The sequence below is a fragment of the Mytilus californianus genome, unplaced genomic scaffold (genome assembly GCF_021869535.1).
Source record: "Mytilus californianus isolate M0D057914Y unplaced genomic scaffold, xbMytCali1.0.p SCAF_3, whole genome shotgun sequence".
Classification (NCBI taxonomy): domain Eukaryota; kingdom Metazoa; phylum Mollusca; class Bivalvia; order Mytilida; family Mytilidae; genus Mytilus; species Mytilus californianus.
Genome location: NW_026262679.1, coordinates 96851674 through 96864928, shown reverse-complemented (window position 1 = coordinate 96864928; position 13255 = coordinate 96851674). Strand labels below are relative to the sequence as shown.

Below are 13255 nucleotides of genomic sequence, written 5' to 3'. Positions count from 1 at the left end.
AAAATGATTGAAGAAGTTAATTGACTGGTGTATGTTCACAAAAGGACTTACTGATGACTTTGTAATATTTTTGTATTTTGTTTCAAACTCACACTTTGTTCTTTCGTTTCAATATAGTAAGGACAATTTATTAATTCTACAATAATTATTTTAAGAATTCGCGCATTACATACCCGTCCACAATCATATTAAAGTCCGGTAAAAATCAGTCGGAAGATATGAAAATATGGATATGTGATACGATTGCCGATTAGACAAATATCCCCCATAGACCAAAAGGATGAAAATGTAAACAACTATAAGTCACCGTACGGCCTTAAACAATGAGCAAACCTATATCGCATAGTAAGCTATGTATAAAAGGCTCCGGAATGACAGTCTTCAGAAAACCTAACATTGCATAAGAAATTGGTAAATTGGCAAGACTTTCTCGGACGGACAGACGCACAACTGTTTGCCATAATAAGTCCGTCTTTGAGTTGACTATATTGTCGGTAGACGAGTGTATCATAAGCCAAGTAACAATTTCCATAGAAGTACTTCTAATGTCCTTCAATAAATATTTTGTTGGCGTCTATGTCAGATTTATTCGTATGTTTGTTTGATTTTTGTTAGTCAGTCGTATTGTATGTCTGTGATGTATGTTTACACAGTTTTGACTGCTGGATTCCAATTAATTTATTGTCACATTAACCAATTGTGTCTGTTTCGGTTGCTCATCCAATTTTGTCAATAACAGAACAATAAACAACTGTCATACAAGTAGAGGTTCAGCTAGCTATAAAACCAGGTTAACCCGCCATTTTCTTCGGAAAATGCCTGTACCAAGTCAGGATTCAGACTGATATTGTTCATTCGTTCCGTTGATTGATATTGTCAAACGTTTGATTTTGTCAGTTTTGTAGACTTCCCACGTTTTGAATTTTCCTTAGAGTTCGGTATTTTTGTTAATACTTTATTTTTTATCAAACTACATTTATTATTGCAATGAAGCAATTTAACCATCGACCAATCAGATAACAAGATATATCTTCATAATGACTTCACAGTCTATCATTTTACTGTATGTATTAATATAAAAACAAGGAGTTGTGTTATGATTGCAAATGAAACAACTATCCACCAAAGTTCAAATTAAGTTGATGTAAGCAATTATAGGGCCTTCAACACTGAGAAAACCCCATACCGTATAATCTGCTTTAAAAGGCAACGACATGAAATAATATGAACAATTCAATTGAGAAAAGTAACGGCCTGATTTATATCAAAACAAATTTCGAAAAACAAATATGATAAATATGAACCTCCGACAACCACTGCACAACAGGCTCCTGACTTGGGAGAAGCACATAAAGAATGTGGCGGGGTTAAACATGTTTGCTGGCGCCAAACCCTTCCCCTAACCTGGGACGGTGGTGTAACAATACAATATAAAAACAAACTGTTTTTGTTAGATGTATTTCTATTTGTATCCATCTGATGAGTTAAGCCTTTTTCAACTAATTTTTATAGTTCTTTCTTATGCTGTTTTGTTACACCACTGTCCTAGGTTAGAGGGAGGGTTGGGATCCCACTAACATGTTTAACCCCGCCACATTCTGTATGTTTGTGCCTGTCCCAAGTCAGGAGCCTGTAATTCAGTAGTTGTCGTTTGTTGCTGTGTTACATATTTTTTTTTCGTTCCTTTTTTTGTACATAAATTAGGCCGTTAGTTTTCTCGTTTGAATTGTTTTACATTTGTCATTTCGGGGCCTTCTATAGCTGACTATGCGGTATGGGCTTTGCTCATTGTCGAAGGCCGTACGGTGACCTATAGTTGTTAATTTCTGTGTCATTTGGTCTCTTGTGAAGAGTTGTCTCATTGGCAATCATACCACATCTTCTTTTTTTATATATAAAGAAAATTCTATGATGTTATCATCATATTATTTCAGAGTGAGAAGACTTGGATGTTTTCCGTTGGCGGTAACAGAAAACCAGCCAACTTTATGTAAGTTGCACGTATATTTAGATAAATACTGAAAAATGTTTACAAGCAGGGATTTTCAGTTGAATTCTATTTTTTCCTTTCAATATCAACATTTTACAGAGGCGAAATCGGTAAAAATGTTACAAACAAGGATGCGGATGCTACTTGTTTTCGAACAGCGAAAAGAGCAACTTTTTTTTTCAACTTTCAGAGATACAGACGGGTATTTGAAAGGAGCCGATATTGATTTGATTAAATCAGGTAAATATGAGTATTTTATTGCAATTCTTATATAATTTGCATATCTACAAATACTTCACAGTGGTTGGTTCGTCCAAATTTCTCCCTTGGTTTACACTTCGGTAGACCATGATGTTGCCGATACAACTTATCTATGTAAGCACTATTTCGATTTCACTGTGAAATAATAATACACGATACACATAAAATGAATCCTGGGGTAAAAAATACCCCTATGTTTAGGTTGAGAATTATAAGGATTTAACTATACCTCATATAGCTAAATATAAACATTAATATAAATGTAAATAGATAGCAAGCATGTGCAATTGAATTTTTCTAAGTCTGTTTGATTTCATATTATAGGTTATATGTTAATCATCGTTTTACCTCTATAAGAATGACTTTTGTGGATCGAATCAGTCAACAAAATGGTTCACCCTTGTTTCACTTTCAATGTTGACATTCTTTTCCTTTTTATAGATAAACATGCCTAGTACATGCGTTTCTCATTTCTAACTAAGGGGTCACATGCATACAGATTCAATGAGATTAAATTATTGACTTGCAAGTCAATAATACATCAGCGATGTTTTTGAGATTATTTTGACAAATTTGGGCCAAACTGACGGCTCATAACGAAATATTATTTCAAAACTCCGCTTTTATTTATACTTAAAACAAAAAGAATCATAAAATGATGAAATTATTTTTCAGTATGTGAAATCGCAAACAAAAAGTGTGAGATAACTGTTCAACCATTTGAAGAATGCGTTAGAACAGTTCGTGATAGAATATACCCAGGCATAGGTAAGAATCGTTTTTATAATACTGTTGAAAAAATCAAAAACTACTTGCTGGATAGAAATAAAGGTTATGTAAGATATCCCCGTTGTCAATACAGGCGCATATCGGGTAATGTACCCTTCCAAACATTTTCGTATTGTAATTTTAAGACGCTCAGTGTTTTTCTTTGTCTGAAAATTTTGGGTTATTTTCCGCCTGATACTACGTGAAATGGTGTGCCGTTTGTATAAACTTGTTAAGTTCTGATTTCGGCCTTCTTCCTCATAGCCTTGTACGAGTAGTTTTTGAGTAAAGTTAACGCTTCGATTTATGAGATCATCACAACTAGAACGTTATACTGATATATCGTAGGTCATAGAAATATTACCTGTTTCCACTGAAGAACGGGAAGTTGATATAGGAAAACTGAAATATTCGCGTTTGTCCTTTTTTTCCTCTTCACTTTCCACATTTTTGTACGATGGCGATGTACACATGTACACAAAGATTACAGGTTGAGATTTAAGAAACAAATCGTGCGTCAGAATACAACTATTTTTATATGCATAACAAGAATGTGGAGTAGACGTCAAAGAGACAGAAACCAGACCAAAGACACAAAAATATGAACTTTTCTTCCGTGCTCTGTCGCGGAGTATTTGTCAATTATCGCCACAACATATACTAAATACGCATACATTTTTTTTAGTTGATTGGAATTACACATTTGTACATGTCCGTTGCGCCTCGGGTAGGGGGCAAACGGTATGGGTTATTTTCACTTCAACAACGGGATCGACCGTAATTGTTACTGTTAGATGTGAAAGTATCGATAACATTATCCGCTTAAGCAGTAGCGAAGGAATAGACTGATTTGGGGGGAGGGCAACCTTTTGACAAGAAAAAAAACATAACATCAATAGTCTAGAAGTTAGTCAGTGTCCTTTTCCATTTTCATTTTTAATTTTATTTGAAAAAGAAAGGAGGGCAAAACATAGAAAAATAGATCCTCGGCGCCAACCAACTTGCTAAAGTAATCAGTGCTCCAGCATTTACATACTTTATCTATTGTACACATTTTGAAATATTGCATACTATGATAAGCAAAGTATACATTTAAAAGCCGTATTTGGCGGTTTTGTAGCCTCGTTTAGTTTTTTCGCTCCCAAACTGCTTAGTTTATTTGCATAACCTTCCAAGCCTCAGGCTCAGAACTTTCCTAGCCAGATTGATGAGGAGGAACCTTTCAGTGTCTGCGAACACTTGTGAGTAATATTTTCCAATTGTTATGCCTGTTATTATTATTTTATTATGGGGAAATGGTATGTCGCGTGTGTTAGTTATGTGTCTATACCCTTTATCATTACAGGTATTATAAGGAAATGGTATGATGCTTGTGTTGGTTTATATGTGTCTATACCCTTTATTATTACAGGTATTATGGGGAAATGGTATGATGCTTGTGTTGGTTATGTGTCTATCCCAGAGAGATTGAACTCCATGGCATTCACAGATGCCTATGCGAATGCAGTTGCTACTTTTACTGTTTTAAAAGGAAATCCCCGTAATTTTAATCCTGATAATGTTTCAGAGAGTGTAATCAGTGAGTGAAATTAACATGTTAAGGATATGTTGCGATATCAATGTCATTATTCCAAAGACATTTAATTCATTTCGCCAATGTTTGGTTTGTGTATGTGCTTTCTGTATCACACTTTAACATTACACTATAAACAATATATTTTGTAAAACTTCAGATCCTAAAGACCGTTAAAGTCAAATCTGTAGGAATTGATTAATTCATGCATACACACTAGTAATGCAAATTTACTGTCCCTACACGCAGAATCGAATTTAACGTCCAAATTCCGACCTGTCGTGTCTTTGTATATATGTATCCTGCTCAGGCAAGCGCCCGCCTCTCTTTGGCAAGGGTTTTCCTGCCGGATGGGAGATGTTCAGATCATCATATTTCAACACGCCAGTTGATCTATGGAGTCTTGTGCACGGTTTTTACGTCGCTTATTTTATAGAAATAAGAAAATGAGAATACGGGAAATCTATTATCAATTAGAAACGGAAATAGTCCTGCCACAATTCACTGAACAACCTTTTTTTTTTCTTTAAAATAATAGAAAATTGGAAAGTGAAAGGTTTGGCTTCATGAACTTTGAATATCTGATGACAATGGCTAATCGGCTTTTTATTACATTCTGATATCGTCTTACAATGGCCGGAGATATATATACTTTATACAGTTACATCTTTCAAATCATGCCACAACTTACCTGAAGCTAATTACATTTTTTACAGCTCTCATTTTGTATGCGACATTTCTGTAATAAAATAGACATTATATACAAAATATAAATGACAATCAATCTTATCAAAATATCGACCATATGAGTTTAACGAAATCCGAGATATATATTTTTATTAAATGGCAATACAATTCCGAAGAATGCTCACGTTTGAATTTAAAATTACACTTTTCGATTAGAACAAAATTTTGGAATTTCAATTTTCTATTTTTTAATTAAATTGTACCATTGAATATGGTCATACCTAATGTTTGTTGATCTGAGCTCATATGATCACGTTAGGTCATGTGATCATAGATAAAATCTTAGAAATCAACATTCTTGTTTATTCGAACTCATATATATAATTGAATTCAAGCGTGACGTTTTCTTAAAACTAGCATTTCATTACCTAAACATAAACATATATGAATTGACAAGTAGGAAAATGTTTTTGGTAAGCCCGTCATTATAGAAAAATCCAAGCTATGTAAATCTGTATAAGTTATATAAATATTCTTTTTTTTATTTAGATCATAGAACTAGAGTCATATGTATATATACACGTATTTGTCTCTGATAGAACATTCTAAGAATGTCGAACATGTTGAAAAAAAAACTTGGAAAAGATGAATAGATTATCATAATACGCCACGAAACAACCAACTTTCCGAAGCAACATTACCATAAAATCTTTCATCAAGCGGTACTGCTGGATATTAATTGATGAGTTCTATGTATGTCTTGAATGACTCATTGGAATTATTTTTGCTTTACTTTCAGCTACTTTAAATGGATTATTTACTAGCAGTCCCTGTTTAAAGCGTTTGAACAAAGTCCCCAAGGGAATAATAGTAGCTGCCGATTTGGGCGAAGTTAAAGACATACTAAATAATGGATCGGTAAATACAAATTTGTACATTGTATATAAAAATGAATTACCTCTTTAAATTTTCATAAGTCACCTGGACATACCAGACAACTCATTGAATTATTTAACAACCTGTCCCAATTTTAATTGGTTAAGGAAATTTCTTTACAATGCATTTGTATTCTTTGAATTCAAAATGCATAATATTTATTGTCATTTCTAAAAAGAATTATACATAGGTGCGATTCACAATTTCAGTTAGCTTTTATAAAACAATGTTATGATTTAGGGTTTAATCCAGCTTAGTTTTGCATTCCAACAGATTTACCATACATGTGCTCCAATTCTAGGCTGACGCTGTATTTTCTCCCCGAACCTTAATACCTGGATATGATGTTTTGCCTAACCGTTATGACTGCACTGCGAGTGGAATTGGAATGATGGTTCGTAAGGATAACGAACTTCCTGGTTGGTGGAATCCAGCATTTCAATCATTCTACAAGTCCGGGAACTATACAGTGTGGTGTAGAACTATAAATCAAAAATTTGGAGGTAATATACATTCATTCAGATTTTTGTCATAGATTATTGGATGAATATAACGATACTTTCATAGGTTATTGCACGAGCAATACAGTAGTTTTAAATGTTTTTGCACGGATATACCGATACTTTCATATGTTATTGCACGAATATTACGATACCTTCAAATGTTATTGCACGGATATAACTAAACTTTCATATGTTATTACACTATTGCACGGATATAACAAGTCTTTTATATGTTGTTGCACGAATATTACGATTTTTCATAGGTTATTGCACGAATGTTACGATTATGTCATAGGTTATTGCACAAACATTACGTAACGATACCTTTAAATGTTATTACACGGATATAACGATACCTTTAAAACTTATTACACGGATATAACGATACCTTTAAATGTTATTACACGGATATAACGATACTTCCATATGTTATTGCACGACTATTACGATTCTTTCATAGGCTATTGCACGAATATTATGATACTTACAGTGTATCAACATAATTCGCACAGGAGAAAAATTATATTCTGAAAGAAAGTCAAATTCAAAGATTTTATTGATATGAAGTCCAAAACCGCGATTGTCACAAAACACAGAACAACACATGAATAACTTATCAAAAACATACATGTATATTCAGACAAGACAAAAAGCAAAAAAAAAAAACTAATAAAAGAATATTGTAATTTTTCTTCCATTTTGATTGAGGAGGTACAAACTTACAAGAAGTTTTCAATGTCCATATAATAGTTAATGATAATATATATAAAAAAATAAATTATATAGTGAAATAAATTAAGTTAATGAACAACTATATATTTGTACATCTCACTAATGCAACACTTACTAACATCAGAATAATTACTGCGAGATATGAGAAGGAATTTTTTAAGGTCTGAAAGATTATAGAAAGTGGGCTGAATATCTGAAAATTTCTGAGAAAAATATAACTGTTATCAAGATTATCTTCGCTACATATTTAAAATAAATTGATATGATAACGCCAAGAGCAAAATTTAAGGTTTTCCGAAAAATCTAAGGTACCTTAAATCTTAACAATAAGAGGATAAGTGAACATTGATGGACAAATATTTTCGACTGCATTCGGAGTTAGAGTTATTGTTAAAGAATGTTCAACTGTATATTTTAAAGTACAAATGTAATTCGACTGACAAATTTTGCATTGAAGGACACCTGTAATTAAATGTGTTGTTTTAAATTATACTTAAAAGTTACGTCCTTGTTCCATTTTGTTCCCTTTTTAATGAATATAATTATTTCTTACTTTAGGGAATTATTGTACCCCAAATATTAGAACCGTTTCGTGATACAGGTTTTTTGACAAAATTAAAAAATTGAATATTAATTGAACTGTAAGGACTTACGCTAATTTCTTTAGGGGTATAACCCTTTAGGAAATTACTCTACTGTTGGTGTTATACAAATCATTATGAGCCTTAAAATCTAATCTAATGATTACAATATGTTTTCTAAACGTATTAGGTTATTTGTTATATGCTGATGATTGTATTGTTGTCTTCTCTACAGAAAGGACTACAAAGCATATTTAAGTAAAACAATATCCAAGTTGTAGGCAACAGGTAGTTCACCGACGTTCAAATTTCATATCGTTACATGCAACAGTAGTTAACCAATGTTCAAATCTCATAACGTTACATGCAACAGCAGTTTACCGATGTTCAAATCTCATAACGTTACATACAACAGTAGTTTACCGATGTTCAAATCTCATAACGTTACATACAACAGTAGTTTACCGATGATCAAATCTCATAACGTTACATACAACAGTAGTTTACCGATGTTCAAATCTCATAACGTTACACGCAACAGTAGTTTACCGATGTTCAAATCTCATAACGTTACACGCAACAGTAATTTACCGATGATCAAATCTCATAACGTTACATTCAACAGTAGTTTACCGATGTTCAAATACCATAACGGTACATACAACAGTAGTTTACCGATGTTCAAATCTCATAACGTTACATTCAACAGTAGTTTACCGATGTTCAAATCTCATAACGTTACACGCAACAGTAGTTTACCGATGATCAAATCTCATAACGTTACATGCGAAAGTAGTTTACCGATGTTGAAAACTCATAACGTTACATACAACAATAGTTTACCGATGTTCAAATCTCATAACGTTACATTCAACAGTAGTTTACCGATGTTCAAATACCATAACGTTACATGCAACAGTAGTATACCGATGCTCAAATCTCATAATGTTACATACAACAGAAGTTTACCGATGTTCAAATCTCATAACGTTACATTCAACAGTAGTTTACCGATGCTCAAATCTCATAACGTTACATACAACAGTAGTTTACCGATGTTCAAATCTCATAACGTTACATACAACAGTAGTTTACCGATGTTCAAATCTCATAACGTTACACGCAACAGTAATTTACCGATGATCAAATCTCATAACGTTACATTCAACAGTAGTTTACCGATGTTCAAATACCATAACGTTACATACAACAGTAGTTTACCGATGTTCAAATCTCATAACGTTACATACAACAATAGTTTACCGATGTTCAAATCTCATAACGTTACATTCAACAGTAGTTTACCGATGTTCAAATACCATAACGTTACATGCAACAGTAGTATACCGATGCTCAAATCTCATAATGTTACATACAACAGTAGTTTACCGATGTTCAAATCTCATAACGTTACATACAACAGTAGTTTACCGATGCTCAAATCTCATAACGTTACATACAACAGTAGTTTACCGATGATCAAATATTATAACGTTACATACAACAGTAGTTAACCGATGTTCAAATCTCATAACGTTACATACAACAGTAGTTTACCGATGTTCAAATCTCATAACGTTACACGCAACAGTAATTTACCGATGATCAAATCTCATAACGTTACATTCAACAGTAGTTTACCGATGTTCAAATACCATAACGTTACATACAACAGTAGTTTACCGATGTTCAAATCTCATAACGTTACATACAACAATAGTTTACCGATGTTCAAATCTCATAACGTTACACTCAACAGTAGTTTACCGATGTTCAAATACCATAACGTTACATGCAACCGTAGTATACCGATGCTCAAATCTCATAATGTTACATACAACAGTAGTTTACCGATGTTCAAATCTCATAACGTTACATACAACAGTAGTTTACCGATGCTCAAATCTCATAACGTTACATACAACAGTAGTTTACCGATGTTCAAATCTAATAACGTTACATGCGAAAGTAGTTTACCGATGCTCAAATCTCATAACGTTACATACAACAGTAGTTTACCGATGTTCAAATCTCATAACGTTACATACAACAGTAGTTTACCGATGTTCAAATCTAATAACGTTACATTCAACAGTAGTTTACCGATGATCAAATCTCGTAACGTTACATGCGAAAGTAGTTTACCGATGTTCAAATCTAATAACGTTACATACAACAGTAGTTTACCGATGTTCAAATACCATAACGTTACATTCAACAGTAGTTTACCGATGCTCAAATCTCATAACGTTACATACAACAGTAGTTTACCGATGTTCAAATCTAATAACGTTACATGCGAAAGTAGTTTACCGATGTTCCAATCTCATAACGTTACACGCAACAGTAGTTTAACGATGTTCAAATCTCATAACGTTACATACAACAGTAGTTTACCGATGTTCAAATCTAATAACGTTACATACAACAGTAGTTCACCGATGCTCAAATCTCATTACGTTACATTCAACAGTAGTTTAACGATGTTCAAATCTCATACCGTTACATGCAACAGTAGTTTACCGATATTCAAATCTAATAACGTTACATACAACAGTAGTTTAACGATGTTCAAATCTCATACCGTTACATGCAACAGTAGTTTACCGATGTTCAAATCTAATAATGTTACATTTAAAAGTAGTTTAACGATGTTCAAATCTCATAACGTTACATGCGAAAGTAGTTTACCGATGTTCAAATCTCATAATATTGCATGCAATAGTAGTTTAACGATGTTCATATCTCATACATCCATCAAGTAGATACAAATCGAGGTAAAACAGAAACTAAGAGAATCGCATGGACTCCAATAGAGTGTAAATAATCAAGATTGATTAATTAATGGAGGCATAATATCCGTTCTATTGCAGTAGTCTGTAAATTATTATAGGAATACGTGTTCTGATATGAATATTTCTGAGTTTTATATAAAAAACAGTATAAATAATGCTTCTCCAAAAACTTTACAAGGAATAAAAATATTGTTTTTCAAATTATACATCTTATATGCTTTTGTTTGTTAAGATATTCAAAATTAAAAACAAAAAGTAAAATAACAAAAACTCCAAGGAAAATTGAAAACGGAATTCCTTATCAAATGGCAAAATTAAAAGCTCAAACACATCAAACAAATGGAAAACAACTGTCATATTCCTGACTTGGTACAGGCATTTCCTTATGTAGAAAATGGCGGATTAAACCTGGTTTAACAACTGCATGCTTAGCTGTCGACAACTAAGGTTTTGTACAGTTGTTAAAGCGGGTGTATTACCGGTGTAAACAGCTACTTTTTAGATTTATTTGTATGTTTGCTTGAATTTTTAAGTCAGTTGTTTTGCGTGCTGTGATTTATGATGACAAAGTTTTTGCTGCTGGATCTTAATTATTGTCACATTACCTATACTATTTGTGTGGGTTTCTCACCAAATTTTGTCAATATAATGGAACTATAAACAACTGTCATGCAAGGGGGTTGGATAGCTATAAAACCAGATTTAGCGCACCATTTTCTTAGGATAATACCTGTACCAAGTCAGGAATACGACAGTTGGTTTCTATTCGTTCCGTTTGTTGTCTAACGTTTAACTTTGTCAGTTTCTTTGGAATCCCCCTTGTTAAATTTACCTTGGAGTTCGGTATTTTTTAAATACTTTTTTGCTAAATGATGTATGTGATCACATGTATATATATTGACCATATAAACTATTTCATTTATGCTCAGTACATCTTAATTTTACAAAGGTATCCGTATTGATGATAGCTACTGCTTACCACCACCTGCTGTTAAACCGACAGCTTCTGGATCTGGGACACAACCTGGCCAAATTGTAGGACGGAGATAAATAATTCTGACAGATATTACCATTAAGATGTCGGACGAAAAAAAACAAGATTTATACGGTATCATATTGTGTGAATGGGAAGAGATTGACTCAGCAGGTGCTGAAAATAATCTTTTATGCACAATTTAAATTTTATTTACGTTATTTTGTTGTTAATAAAAGTTCATTGTATCATCATGCATGGTACGCCTGCTTTGCCAAGATCATTTAGACTGTAATTTGATAAACGCTTCTGTATTAAAATTGTGTACATTTTTTTCTAGCAAAAAACATTACACCAAATTGTGGTATTGTACTCCTTTAATATGGCATTGCTGTATGAAATATATTCCAAAGTAAAGCCACTGAGAGTGTAGGGCGCCATTATTTGATATTGGCCCGGTTTGCACTTCTAGGAGGCATTTGAAACAGCAAAATAGGTTTTTGATCTTTTCCCAAATGACTTTGGAACGTTTTATTTTGTCTGCATTTAAGTGTCTAAAACTGTTTTATAATTATCTAGTAGATTTTTGCCTTTTCAATATGTTTACATTTAAACAATGAAACATTGATTTATGTGTCGTTTTGTTATGTTTGGGTTTTATGGGTTGTCACGCGTTATTTCATTCATGTGCATTGAATGTCGGGAGGATATTTATGCATAGGACCGGCATGTATTAACAAGATTCGCTTCTTCATCCAAGCTGCCGTATGGAAACGTAGCACATGCCAACCAACTTGCCTACATTAGCTCTAGTGATTACAACTTCTGCGTTGAAATAATGCAATATTGCAATATCATAGAAAAAAAGAAAGTGCGTTGCTGAACATGTGGGTTGATGGGGGAAAATGCTTTCGATTATGCTACCATGGGATAGTCGGTGAATGAAAGTAACATATGGTTTATTTGCTTTACAAAAATTCTTCTTTTTTTCAAGACAGAAACTTGCCGCTCCAAGTAAGGGTGAAAAATGTCTATGTTTTCGCAAAGTACTGCGCTCTGACTCATATACCCAGTGAGGCCTGAAAAAAGCCTTCAGACTTCAGATCAATCTTCGTTTTACGGTGATAGTGTTTGCCGCAATGTAAAGTGTTTCTATTTTTATTTTGAGCAGGCATAAAATAAGTTTACGGCATGCTGTGCCGATGCAAATTGTTTCTACGGCGGTGGCCATGGCTGCCTTGTCCTTTGCTACTCCTGAATATTCTCATTAAAAACTCATAAGATACCAGGCATATACTTTTGTACGCAAGATGCGGGTTTTGTCTACATTAGACTCATTTGTGGTGCCCTAATCAAATCAGATGGCAAAATCAATTACGAAGTTGGAGAGCATCGTTGCAACTGCAGCATAACTGTATACCCTTTTAAATCATTCCACAACCCCTTTGTTGATCAT

The 13255-nt window shown here is 33.3% G+C and overlaps 1 protein-coding gene across 1 annotated transcript; it reads left to right on the top strand.

Moving 5' to 3' along the window:
* The first annotated feature begins 815 nt into the window (after positions 1 to 815).
* LOC127733689 (uncharacterized) lies at positions 816 to 12344 on the top strand. The gene is made up of 8 exons (XM_052243001.1): positions 816 to 821; positions 1935 to 1990; positions 2181 to 2230; positions 2927 to 3019; positions 4431 to 4598; positions 6079 to 6197; positions 6517 to 6718; positions 11776 to 12344. Exons 1-8 carry the CDS (start codon positions 816 to 818, stop codon positions 11874 to 11876), a joined length of 795 nt encoding a protein of 264 aa, XP_052098961.1. The 3' UTR covers positions 11877 to 12344.
* The last annotated feature ends 911 nt before the right edge of the window (positions 12345 to 13255 follow it).